The following is a 13,329-nucleotide window of genomic DNA, read 5'->3' on the forward strand; positions in this document are numbered from 1 at the left end:
TGAACCTGCCACCCTCCAGCCAAGGGGCAGATGCTTTCCCCCTACTCTACTGAGTCTCCTTTATTCTTTGATTTTAAACCCTTTTATTCTTTGTTTAGACTTTCTACTACTAGAAAGATTAGCTCCTTCTAAGAAAAACTCCTCCGTGCCCTTCCCTGGTGGGACTCGAGCCTGTGACTCTGGGGTCCAGGAGCGAGTCCCCTACCACTACACCAGGGAACCTCCCCTTTACTCTGTTTTACTCTCTCCATATTAGTCAAACATACCCTAACATCTTTTACTTAGTATTTCACTTTAGGTCCTCTCTTTTATCTTCTAACCCTTTTTCACCTTCTTACTACTTTTATTTATTTTATTTATTTAAAACCTATTTATAAATGCTACTTGCACAGTTGGTCAGACGGGCCTCGAACCTGTGCCCTTCTCCCTTCCAGTCTGGCCTCTTAGCCATTACACCCCTGAGGACCTCTTAAGTAGAGCCTTTACACTCTACCTCAACTTCACTTTTTACACTTAGAACTACAATTCCCAACCACCTTAGCTTCCCTCCATTTGCAGACCAATTTCAAATGCCCCAATCACAGACAGCCACATACTCTCATTTAGATTGACTCACACTACATCCAACCAACACCCTTCTTCCCAGAAACAAACCCCTTCCTCTTCCTAACTCCCCCCCTCATTTCTAACTGAAATACCAAACACACCAGCACTAGGCACTTTCTCCTCTGATGCAGGATTAGTTATCCGAAACGTCAGGAGTTTTCCAAGGAGCAACACGGTATTTCTGCTTTTATTCCTTACTAGTTAATCCAATTGGTTTTAAATTATTTGAAATAAAGATTGGCTTTTAAATTTTAACAAACACTGTAAGAGGACTACCCTATCCACCTGCCTGACCACATGGATTAGCATGCTAGCACATATCTGGACTGTTTGCTATACACCTGGCTGTCAAGACTGTGCTCTCTTTCATGAACTTGGACTGCAACCTCACTCTTTTGGAGGTAACCTGAGCAATCTACCATCTGGAACACTACTCTGTGGATCTTTAACATCAAACCCAACACAAGCATGAGGTATGCGAACCTAGGTCTGCGCTACAGGTAAGGGCTTTTATCTTTTCAGTTGTTTGTTTGTAGTGTTGGTTAATTTCTGTAAGGTTGGCTTTTACCGTTTTGCTCCTTTCTAGCCAGCTGCCCCCATTCTTTTTTCCCCCCCTCCAACATATTTGCCCCCCCCATTTTTTATTTTTGGTTTTTTGGTTTTGTTTTCTTTCTTTTCTTCTCCCTACACTACACAACTCCATACATTGACTTCCATACATTCACTTCCACTCACTCACTACATTACACATACAACATGGCCTCATTCAACAGACCCTACACACGTCCTCTCACACAACCTCCAGATCCCCTCACCCGACAACAATCCAAACACTACTTCAAACTGATTCAAGTCACTCACCACCAACACATAATTTCACATGCACTCCAGACAGGCCTCTTCCCCACAGGTATGACCAGACAAGTAGCCAAACTTACACAATTTATTAAACCAGCACTACCCACTCAACATACACGCACACTACTCAACCAGAACACATCAGGCTGGATGCAACACAACATGGACATCCTTCTGGAACACTATAACACACAACTTACACTACTGACTTCCACCCCTTCCCCTTTCAATACACTGGCATTTCAGATTGCCAGTGGCTGGGCCAGAAAGAGGTACCATACTCGCCTGTCACCCACTACCTTACAGACAGTTCAACGGCTTCTCAACCCTCAGTCTTCCCCCCACACAACACCAACACACCCCACCCCCCCTCACCAGACTACTACCCCCACTCCTAGGGACCCCCCCACACCCACTCACTCTTCTGACCCCTCTTTTCTCACTGAATTCCCTCCTCTTCCTGCACCCACTAGGGCCCCTACTCCCCCTCCTAAACAGGACTTGGGAGTTATGCCACATCCCACACTTACACTTACCACCCCATCCATCCCTTCACTCTCCACTTCCATTGACTTACAGCAGGTCACTTTTACCATCAACACACCTGACCTGACAGATACACTCTCAGATACTGATGACCATCAACACCCACCCAACACCACACACACCACTCAGAACGCACAACACCACACCAAAAATCCCCCCACTACTCCCACACCCATAGACACTTCTCCCATTGACACCCCAAACCCTCTTACTAACCCTAACCCTACACCCACTAACACCCACCCTACTGACACTCTCCCGGTCTCCCCTACCCTTACACCACCCAAAAACAGACCCACCATACAGGTTACAGCCCTTGTCACTCACACTTATAACAGTCAGCCCACAATCACCCAACGCCCTAACACGGCCACCACTAACACCACCCAGGCTAACCACCTCATAACACATTTGGTTCCACAGGATATAACACCATGTCTCTCTCCACCAGGTTCCACCCAAGTGGGAGGGGTAGACCCAGGACAGTCCAAACCATCAAGGGTGATGATGAGCAAGGGAAACAAAAAAGCTAACCAGCTTACAAAACCCAATGCTGAGCCCTCCACCTCCACAGGTGTAGAACTGTCTGGGGCTCCTACTCCCTCCCCCCTACCTCTACACAAACCCTCACCTACACCACACTCTACACAACCCCTGTCCCCTAGGCCCCCTCTTCTTCGGACTCCTACAGTCCCACTTCTCTCTCTCCCCCTCTTCTCTCCTACCTATCACAAATGGTCCAACAATAGACTTCAGGAGTGGCACATCAGACCTAACAAACCCATATTATTCATAGGCGATTCCAATCTGGCCCGTATTCCCCCTCATCCATATCCCAACATACAGATAGACAGCTACCCAGGTGCCACAGCCAACCACATGAACCGTTTACTGGAGAAAACTTCCCCACAAGAAGCCGTTGAGCTGTTAGTCCTGTCGGTGGGTACTAACAACAGAGAGCACAATGCTAAGGCCACCACCAACAAACAACTTCACAAAATGTTTAAGTTGGCCACCAAAGTTTTCCCCAACGCCAACATTTATGTCCCGGTCATCAACTTTTCCCCCTCTATTCACCCACACTACAAGTACAATCTCACCGAGATTAACCGCTACATCACCACCCACCTCCCCCACCTCCAACCACTTCCAGCAGATCAATTTTCCACCACACTTGATCACATCCACTGGACCCCAGAAGTAGCTTCCAAAATCCTCCACTTCTGGTGCTCACAACTAAATTTAACGTTTCACAGACCCTAAATCAGGACACACCCTCACACACCCTGAATCACACTTCACCTCACACTGACTCCCTCATCCTTAACTTGTCCAAGTCCCTTATTCTCTCCCCTGTACAAACTGCACTTCTAGAAAAAGGTCTTTCTTTTATTCCTACACCTACCAGCCAGGACCGGGAGGGACTGCGAAGGGACATCCATGGTTATCATAGACGCTTGAAATTACATGATCATTTTAAACACAAACCCCACCGTGAGCCCGTCCCCTTCACTCTCCCCTCCACCTGGGAACCTGACTCTTCCCAGGTGGATGGGAGACTACGTACCCTTATTAGACAAGATCTCCATTCCCTGTCCACCTATCTCTCCCGCCCTTTTGACTCCAGCCACCCCAACATCTCCCCAGCAGAAAAAAGAGCAATTTTCCAACTTTGCCACAACCCAAACATCATCATTAAACCAGCCGACAAGGGTTCCAAAATAGTTATTCTAGACACTCACCAATACCTCCTAGAAGCCAACAGGCAACTTTCCAACCCACTCCATTACAAACCCATCACTCAATCCCTTCAACCCAAAGCACAAGAAAAAGTTCGCAATCTGGTCCTCTCACTATATACCAATCATTCCATAACCAAAAAACAATTTGATTTCCTGATCGGACCAGACCAACCCAGACCCCGTGCCTTTTATCTTCTCCCCAAAATCCACAAGCCACCTGACTCATGGACAATTCCCTTCGCAGTCCCTCCTGGTAGACCTATAGTGTCAGATTGTAGTTCCACCACTTACAACATTTCTTTTTTCATAGATCACTTTCTTAATCCCCTCTCCACTAAACACCCCACATACATACAAGACACATATGATTTCATACATAAAATCCGGCCCATGGCAGTTCCCAACCATACTTACCTGTTCACCATCGATGTTGACAGTCTCTATACAAACATAGACACCATCTCAGGCCTTCAAGCAGTACAGCACAAGTTTACTCAATTTCCAGATCCCACACGCCCAGACAATACTTTACTTCAACTTTTAGAAATCTGCTTAACCCATAACGACTTTGAATTCGACGACAAACTGTTTTTACAAATCCATGGAACTGCCATGGGCCAGAGATTCGCCCCCGCATATGCCAACATCTTTATGAGCGAGTGGGAGCAAGAAGCCTTAGCCAAATGTCCCCTGAAACCCCTCTTTTTCTATCGCTTCCTGGATGATATCATCGGCGCCTGGACTCACACACTAGACCAATTCACTGACTTTATGAACATACTCAACACGCACCACACTACAATTAAACTGAAATCCACAATTGACCTTCACTCAGTCAATTTCCTGGACACTACACTTTTTCTTACACCATCCACTCCAACACATAGTTCCCTCAGTACTAAAATTTTCTTCAAACCCACTGATACGCACGCACTTTTGCATAAATCCAGTTACCATCCCAAACACACTTTCCGAGGCATCATTAAATCTCAAATCATTCGTTTCCACCGTATCTGCACTTTTCCCACAGACCTCCAGGAAGCGATAGAAATTCTCTTTAGAGCCCTCCGCCCCCGTGGATACTCAAAAAGATTTTTAACCCTTTAGGCGCCAGAGGTTTTTTTCCGAAACGATCAATTTTGACATCTTCATTTCAAAAGGCTATATCTTAAAAGTGATAAGAGATAGAGACTTTCTGTAAATTAGAGAAATATTAAGGAGGACCCAAAGTGTATGTAGAGATTAAATGTTTATATCTAATTTGCATATTATGACGTCATATGGTGGCGGCCATCTTGGATTATAGAATTTTCATGAAAAGTTGCATGTTTGAATGATAAATGCACCACTTCTTTCCCCCCAAAATGTCCCTCACCTTCTGAATGCTATATTGCACAATACTGAATGCTCAGGTAAATAGTAAGTAGTGAACAAACTGTGTAAATCATTACTAATAAATGGCAGAAACAAACCAAATGCATGTAGCGGTAGACTGGCCTTTTGCTGTAGAGATTTTCCATTTACTACATACAGTAGGCACTCTGATTCCATGTATGGGGCACATATATATTATTCAGATGACACACAAACACAAGTAGACAAGACCTGTTTAGTTCAAAAGCTCATTTGCCACGGCAAGGCACAGATCAGGAGTGAGATGACGAGACAAGACAAGAGACAATGTTAGTATTTTTTTTCTTTTTGTTGATGTTTTTTTGTTTTTTTTCTTAGCTGACAAAGACACACACATCACAAGGACATGAACACACAAAAAGGAACACATAGTGTACTGTATGTCCTAAATGATCAGGGAAGTAGATAGCAAATCAACAGTGTAAATCATTACTAAATGGCTGACTTTTTTTTTTTTTATGTAGCAGGCCTTTTGCTGTAGAGATAATGACTCCCTATCCCTATCGGGCCGGCATTCCCATCATCTTGTGATAGACTATGCATGACCTAATGTGTGTGTGTGTGTGTGTGTGGGAGAGGGAGAGAGCGTGTCACCACCTCCACCATGCGAGCAGCATGGCCAGATCTGCCTCGCGCGCGCCGAGTGGAGAGAATTTGCGCAGCTCGGACTAGGCCTACTGTCATTCTCATTGCGACTCCCCACACTGCCACTACGTTCCCCCCTAACTGTCCTATGAGCACTTCGACCTCGTCTAACATACCCAGTGGCATTAGACAAAGGCTCCACCACGTTACTGTCGCCGCGATTGTGGAGAGGCACACGTTCAGAAGACAGAAGCTAGCGCTATGGATATTAGGCTACCTCCAGCCTCGTTCGCCACACCACTAACACCCTGCTAACTTCCCGATGAACACTCCGAACCTGTGAAACATTATTCCCACCAGTGACATTGGGCAAACGATTCAACGTTTGTGCTTGGTGTAAGCTAAACTATGGAGTAAACTCTCACTTTGTCCAGCTGCATCATTGCAAGGCAGGGACGCATCTGAAGCCTCACTAAACGAATCACCGTCATTTTCTGAAGGCAGATATTCCCCTTCAGAATCAGGGTCCGCGAATAGAAGACCCAACACTTCATTTCAGGTAAACTTTTTTGATGCCATTAGACGATAATCTAATGCAAATACTCGCTGACGTTGACAATATCGCTCTGACAAAGTGGCTCACACGCACACTAGCTCCGGTATTTCATACACTGATTCAATGCGCTGTAGCTAGAAAGTTTTGATTAAAGCGTGTCCTTTTTTCGACTCGGGGATGACGTATGACATGTCTGCCATCTAGTGGAGTGGAAGTCGAACGAAATATGACACCCTATTTGACTAAATCGGCCGTTTTATTCAGTACCGCATCTTGTCGACTATAGTCGCCTGTGGCGCCTAGAGGGTTAAGGAAAATTAAAACAGACACCCTGACCCTTCTTGCTCCCACTCGCTCAGACACTAATTCTCCTCCCACCATAATGGCCCCCCCCAACCCCACTCCCGACCCCAACCCCACTGCCACACCTTTCATTCCACTAGTCACTACCTTTTCACAACCCACCACACATTTGCACCACACTCTCAAACAACACTTCACTCACTTTCAGTCCTCCCACACTCACTTCCAACATCACAGACTCATCTCAGCCTTCCGTAAAAACAAAAACCTTCAAGACCTCCTCATTAGATCACGTTTCTCTAGGAAGCCCCCACTTAAGCCATCACCACAGGACTCCTTCTTCAAACCACAACACTTCATCACTAACCTTCACTCACACCTTTCTGCCCCTAACACACCCCTCTCACTAGACACCACAAATGCTGTCTACATCATCACATGCAATAAATGTCACTTACAGTATATAGGAGAAACAGGTCACTCAATCAAAACCAGACTCAAACAACATCTATACACCATTTCTAGGAACTCACGCACCACCCATATAGTTACACATTTCCAGCAACACAGCACTGCACACCTTGGCATTTGTGGTCTCGAGAGCAACCCCGGCTGGACCCGAGCACAGAGGCAACGAGCAGAACGGAGCTGGATAAATAAACTTCACACTTTCTTCCCCCTTGGTCTCAATTAATCCACTCCTCTGTTTCCTTCTGTTTCTCAATAAAGCTACATCTTTCCTTCCCCTTTTCTCCCAGGTCCTGTCCTATTTATTTATTTATTTATATAAAATCTGTTATTTATCCCTTTGTATTACTTTCCCCCCCCCCTCTTTTTAGTCCATTAAGTTCTCCACCCCAGTTCACCCCATCTTTTCCACTCCCCCTAGACTAACCCAGGACTTTTACTTTTTATTATTCATTTTCACTTTACACAATTTAGATGTCTTTACCTTTTATTTCTGCAGTGTCGTGGTTTCTTTCATGAATTTTACACTTTTGATTTTTAGCACTTATAGCACTTTTTGATTTCTAGCACTTATAGCACTTTTCCTGGTCTTAGTCTATCCCTTACTCCCAGCCCCAATTTTTGCACTTGCTTTATTCTTTTTCTTTTAGCCCCATTCCCTAGTTTTAACCCCGCCCAGCTGCTTGGCCCAAACCCCAACCCCTATCCCTAAACCCAACCCCCACCCCTTAACCTAACCCCCATTCCTAAACCTAACCCTTATCCCCCACCCCTTAACCTAACCCCCAGCCACTTGGCTACATTCCAACCCCAGCCCCTTAACCTAACCCCAACCCTTAGGCCAACCCCAGCCCCTATCCCTAAACCCAACCCTTACTCCTAAATCTAACCCCCATCCCTAAACCTCCAATCCCCACCCCTTAACCTAACCCCCATCCCTCAACCTAACCCCCATCCCTCAACCTAACCTCCAGCCCCCCACCCCTTATCCTAGCCACCCCCTATCCTAACCCTTTATGAGTTGTTTATTTATTTATTTATTTATTTTTCTTCTTTTATTTATAGACAGTTGACCTTTTCATACCCTATTCCCTTCCTTGTTGGTGTGGTTGGATCCAATCGGCCAGTGCACTCACAGTCACCCACTCCACCAAAGATCATGTTCCCCTAACCTAACCCAGCCAGTGCCATTGGATCCACCACACTTTCTTCTTTTCTCCATATCAACCTTTCACATACCGTAGCTCCAGCCGGGGCTGCTCTCCTCCCACCGACAGGTTGGTCCTCCTCTGGCCCGGCCACACCCGGGTCTTGAACCCAGCACATCAGACTCCCAGCCCACTGCCCTAACCACTCTCCCATGGGGGCACTGGCTATTGCAATTTGATTTCTGTTTCTTTTCTTTTTTTCTTTACCCCCTCAAAAATGCAAAAATTTGGAGTGACTCTACTGGGATTTGAACCTGCCACCCTCCAGCCAAGGGGCAGATGCTTTCCCCCTACTCTACTGAGTCTCCTTTATTCTTTGATTTTAAACCCTTTTATTCTTTGTTTAGACTTTCTACTACTAGAAAGATTAGCTCCTTCTAAGAAAAACTCCTCCGTGCCCTTCCCTGGTGGGACTCGAGCCTGTGACTCTGGGGTCCAGGAGCGAGTCCCCTACCACTACACCAGGGAACCTCCCCTTTACTCTGTTTTACTCTCTCCATATTAGTCAAACATACCCTAACATCTTTTACTTAGTATTTCACTTTAGGTCCTCTCTTTTATCTTCTAACCCTTTTTCACCTTCTTACTACTTTTATTTATTTTATTTATTTAAAACCTATTTATAAATGCTACTTGCACAGTTGGTCAGACGGGCCTCGAACCTGTGCCCTTCTCCCTTCCAGTCTGGCCTCTTAGCCATTACACCCCTGAGGACCTCTTAAGTAGAGCCTTTACACTCTACCTCAACTTCACTTTTTACACTTAGAACTACAATTCCCAACCACCTTAGCTTCCCTCCATTTGCAGACCAATTTCAAATGCCCCAATCACAGACAGCCACATACTCTCATTTAGATTGACTCACACTACATCCAACCAACACCCTTCTTCCCAGAAACAAACCCCTTCCTCTTCCTAACTCCCCCCCTCATTTCTAACTGAAATACCAAACACACCAGCACTAGGCACTTTCTCCTCTGATGCAGGATTAGTTATCCGAAACGTCAGGAGTTTTCCAAGGAGCAACACGGTATTTCTGCTTTTATTCCTTACTAGTTAATCCAATTGGTTTTAAATTATTTGAAATAAAGATTGGCTTTTAAATTTTAACAAACACTGTAAGAGGACTACCCTATCCACCTGCCTGACCACATGGATTAGCATGCTAGCACATATCTGGACTGTTTGCTATACACCTGGCTGTCAAGACTGTGCTCTCTTTCATGAACTTGGACTGCAACCTCACTCTTTTGGAGGTAACCTGAGCAATCTACCATCTGGAACACTACTCTGTGGATCTTTAACATCAAACCCAACACAAGCATGAGGTATGCGAACCTAGGTCTGCGCTACAGGTAAGGGCTTTTATCTTTTCAGTTGTTTGTTTGTAGTGTTGGTTAATTTCTGTAAGGTTGGCTTTTACCGTTTTGCTCCTTTCTAGCCAGCTGCCCCCATTCTTTTTTCCCCCCCTCCAACATATTTGCCCCCCCCATTTTTTATTTTTGGTTTTTTGGTTTTGTTTTCTTTCTTTTCTTCTCCCTACACTACACAACTCCATACATTGACTTCCATACATTCACTTCCACTCACTCACTACATTACACATACAACATGGCCTCATTCAACAGACCCTACACACGTCCTCTCACACAACCTCCAGATCCCCTCACCCGACAACAATCCAAACACTACTTCAAACTGATTCAAGTCACTCACCACCAACACATAATTTCACATGCACTCCAGACAGGCCTCTTCCCCACAGGTATGACCAGACAAGTAGCCAAACTTACACAATTTATTAAACCAGCACTACCCACTCAACATACACGCACACTACTCAACCAGAACACATCAGGCTGGATGCAACACAACATGGACATCCTTCTGGAACACTATAACACACAACTTACACTACTGACTTCCACCCCTTCCCCTTTCAATACACTGGCATTTCAGATTGCCAGTGGCTGGGCCAGAAAGAGGTACCATACTCGCCTGTCACCCACTACCTTACAGACAGTTCAACGGCTTCTCAACCCTCAGTCTTCCCCCCACACAACACCAACACACCCCACCCCCCCTCACCAGACTACTACCCCCACTCCTAGGGACCCCCCCACACCCACTCACTCTTCTGACCCCTCTTTTCTCACTGAATTCCCTCCTCTTCCTGCACCCACTAGGGCCCCTACTCCCCCTCCTAAACAGGACTTGGGAGTTATGCCACATCCCACACTTACACTTACCACCCCATCCATCCCTTCACTCTCCACTTCCATTGACTTACAGCAGGTCACTTTTACCATCAACACACCTGACCTGACAGATACACTCTCAGATACTGATGACCATCAACACCCACCCAACACCACACACACCACTCAGAACGCACAACACCACACCAAAAATCCCCCCACTACTCCCACACCCATAGACACTTCTCCCATTGACACCCCAAACCCTCTTACTAACCCTAACCCTACACCCACTAACACCCACCCTACTGACACTCTCCCGGTCTCCCCTACCCTTACACCACCCAAAAACAGACCCACCATACAGGTTACAGCCCTTGTCACTCACACTTATAACAGTCAGCCCACAATCACCCAACGCCCTAACACGGCCACCACTAACACCACCCAGGCTAACCACCTCATAACACATTTGGTTCCACAGGATATAACACCATGTCTCTCTCCACCAGGTTCCACCCAAGTGGGAGGGGTAGACCCAGGACAGTCCAAACCATCAAGGGTGATGATGAGCAAGGGAAACAAAAAAGCTAACCAGCTTACAAAACCCAATGCTGAGCCCTCCACCTCCACAGGTGTAGAACTGTCTGGGGCTCCTACTCCCTCCCCCCTACCTCTACACAAACCCTCACCTACACCACACTCTACACAACCCCTGTCCCCTAGGCCCCCTCTTCTTCGGACTCCTACAGTCCCACTTCTCTCTCTCCCCCTCTTCTCTCCTACCTATCACAAATGGTCCAACAATAGACTTCAGGAGTGGCACATCAGACCTAACAAACCCATATTATTCATAGGCGATTCCAATCTGGCCCGTATTCCCCCTCATCCATATCCCAACATACAGATAGACAGCTACCCAGGTGCCACAGCCAACCACATGAACCGTTTACTGGAGAAAACTTCCCCACAAGAAGCCGTTGAGCTGTTAGTCCTGTCGGTGGGTACTAACAACAGAGAGCACAATGCTAAGGCCACCACCAACAAACAACTTCACAAAATGTTTAAGTTGGCCACCAAAGTTTTCCCCAACGCCAACATTTATGTCCCGGTCATCAACTTTTCCCCCTCTATTCACCCACACTACAAGTACAATCTCACCGAGATTAACCGCTACATCACCACCCACCTCCCCCACCTCCAACCACTTCCAGCAGATCAATTTTCCACCACACTTGATCACATCCACTGGACCCCAGAAGTAGCTTCCAAAATCCTCCACTTCTGGTGCTCACAACTAAATTTAACGTTTCACAGACCCTAAATCAGGACACACCCTCACACACCCTGAATCACACTTCACCTCACACTGACTCCCTCATCCTTAACTTGTCCAAGTCCCTTATTCTCTCCCCTGTACAAACTGCACTTCTAGAAAAAGGTCTTTCTTTTATTCCTACACCTACCAGCCAGGACCGGGAGGGACTGCGAAGGGACATCCATGGTTATCATAGACGCTTGAAATTACATGATCATTTTAAACACAAACCCCACCGTGAGCCCGTCCCCTTCACTCTCCCCTCCACCTGGGAACCTGACTCTTCCCAGGTGGATGGGAGACTACGTACCCTTATTAGACAAGATCTCCATTCCCTGTCCACCTATCTCTCCCGCCCTTTTGACTCCAGCCACCCCAACATCTCCCCAGCAGAAAAAAGAGCAATTTTCCAACTTTGCCACAACCCAAACATCATCATTAAACCAGCCGACAAGGGTTCCAAAATAGTTATTCTAGACACTCACCAATACCTCCTAGAAGCCAACAGGCAACTTTCCAACCCACTCCATTACAAACCCATCACTCAATCCCTTCAACCCAAAGCACAAGAAAAAGTTCGCAATCTGGTCCTCTCACTATATACCAATCATTCCATAACCAAAAAACAATTTGATTTCCTGATCGGACCAGACCAACCCAGACCCCGTGCCTTTTATCTTCTCCCCAAAATCCACAAGCCACCTGACTCATGGACAATTCCCTTCGCAGTCCCTCCTGGTAGACCTATAGTGTCAGATTGTAGTTCCACCACTTACAACATTTCTTTTTTCATAGATCACTTTCTTAATCCCCTCTCCACTAAACACCCCACATACATACAAGACACATATGATTTCATACATAAAATCCGGCCCATGGCAGTTCCCAACCATACTTACCTGTTCACCATCGATGTTGACAGTCTCTATACAAACATAGACACCATCTCAGGCCTTCAAGCAGTACAGCACAAGTTTACTCAATTTCCAGATCCCACACGCCCAGACAATACTTTACTTCAACTTTTAGAAATCTGCTTAACCCATAACGACTTTGAATTCGACGACAAACTGTTTTTACAAATCCATGGAACTGCCATGGGCCAGAGATTCGCCCCCGCATATGCCAACATCTTTATGAGCGAGTGGGAGCAAGAAGCCTTAGCCAAATGTCCCCTGAAACCCCTCTTTTTCTATCGCTTCCTGGATGATATCATCGGCGCCTGGACTCACACACTAGACCAATTCACTGACTTTATGAACATACTCAACACGCACCACACTACAATTAAACTGAAATCCACAATTGACCTTCACTCAGTCAATTTCCTGGACACTACACTTTTTCTTACACCATCCACTCCAACACATAGTTCCCTCAGTACTAAAATTTTCTTCAAACCCACTGATACGCACGCACTTTTGCATAAATCCAGTTACCATCCCAAACACACTTTCCGAGGCATCATTAAATCTCAAATCATTCGTTTCCACCGTATCTGCACTTTTCCCACAGACCTCCAGGAAGC

At 46.0% G+C, this 13,329-nt stretch overlaps 2 protein-coding genes across 2 annotated transcripts; both read left to right on the plus strand.

Moving 5' to 3' along the window:
* The first annotated feature begins 1,225 nt into the window (after window positions 1-1,225).
* Window positions 1,226-3,370, plus strand: LOC121714274 (mucin-2-like). The gene is made up of 2 exons (XM_042099553.1): window positions 1,226-2,207; window positions 2,265-3,370. The coding sequence occupies exons 1-2, from the start codon at window positions 1,363-1,365 to the stop codon at window positions 3,271-3,273; spliced, it is 1,854 nt and encodes a 617-aa protein (XP_041955487.1). The 5' UTR covers window positions 1,226-1,362; the 3' UTR covers window positions 3,274-3,370.
* Window positions 3,371-9,759: 6,389 nt separating this feature from the next.
* LOC121714277 (mucin-2-like) lies at window positions 9,760-11,914 on the plus strand. Its single transcript, XM_042099557.1, has 2 exons — window positions 9,760-10,741; window positions 10,799-11,914. Exons 1-2 carry the CDS (start codon window positions 9,897-9,899, stop codon window positions 11,805-11,807), a joined length of 1,854 nt encoding a protein of 617 aa, XP_041955491.1. The 5' UTR covers window positions 9,760-9,896; the 3' UTR covers window positions 11,808-11,914.
* The last annotated feature ends 1,415 nt before the right edge of the window (window positions 11,915-13,329 follow it).

This window comes from Alosa sapidissima, chromosome 7 (assembly GCF_018492685.1).
Source record: "Alosa sapidissima isolate fAloSap1 chromosome 7, fAloSap1.pri, whole genome shotgun sequence".
Taxonomy (NCBI): Eukaryota; Metazoa; Chordata; class Actinopteri; order Clupeiformes; family Clupeidae; genus Alosa; species Alosa sapidissima.

Excerpts from the sequence above, each read along its gene's own strand:
- LOC121714274 (XM_042099553.1), top strand. The coding sequence starts at position 1,363 with ATGGCCTCATTCAACAGACCCTACACACGTCCTCTCACACAACCTCCA. Across the intron at positions 2,208-2,264 it reads GACACTTCTCCCATTGACAC|TCTCCCGGTCTCCCCTACCC; the intron begins CCCAAACCCTCT and ends CCCTACTGACAC.
- LOC121714277 (XM_042099557.1), top strand. The coding sequence starts at position 9,897 with ATGGCCTCATTCAACAGACCCTACACACGTCCTCTCACACAACCTCCA. Across the intron at positions 10,742-10,798 it reads GACACTTCTCCCATTGACAC|TCTCCCGGTCTCCCCTACCC; the intron begins CCCAAACCCTCT and ends CCCTACTGACAC.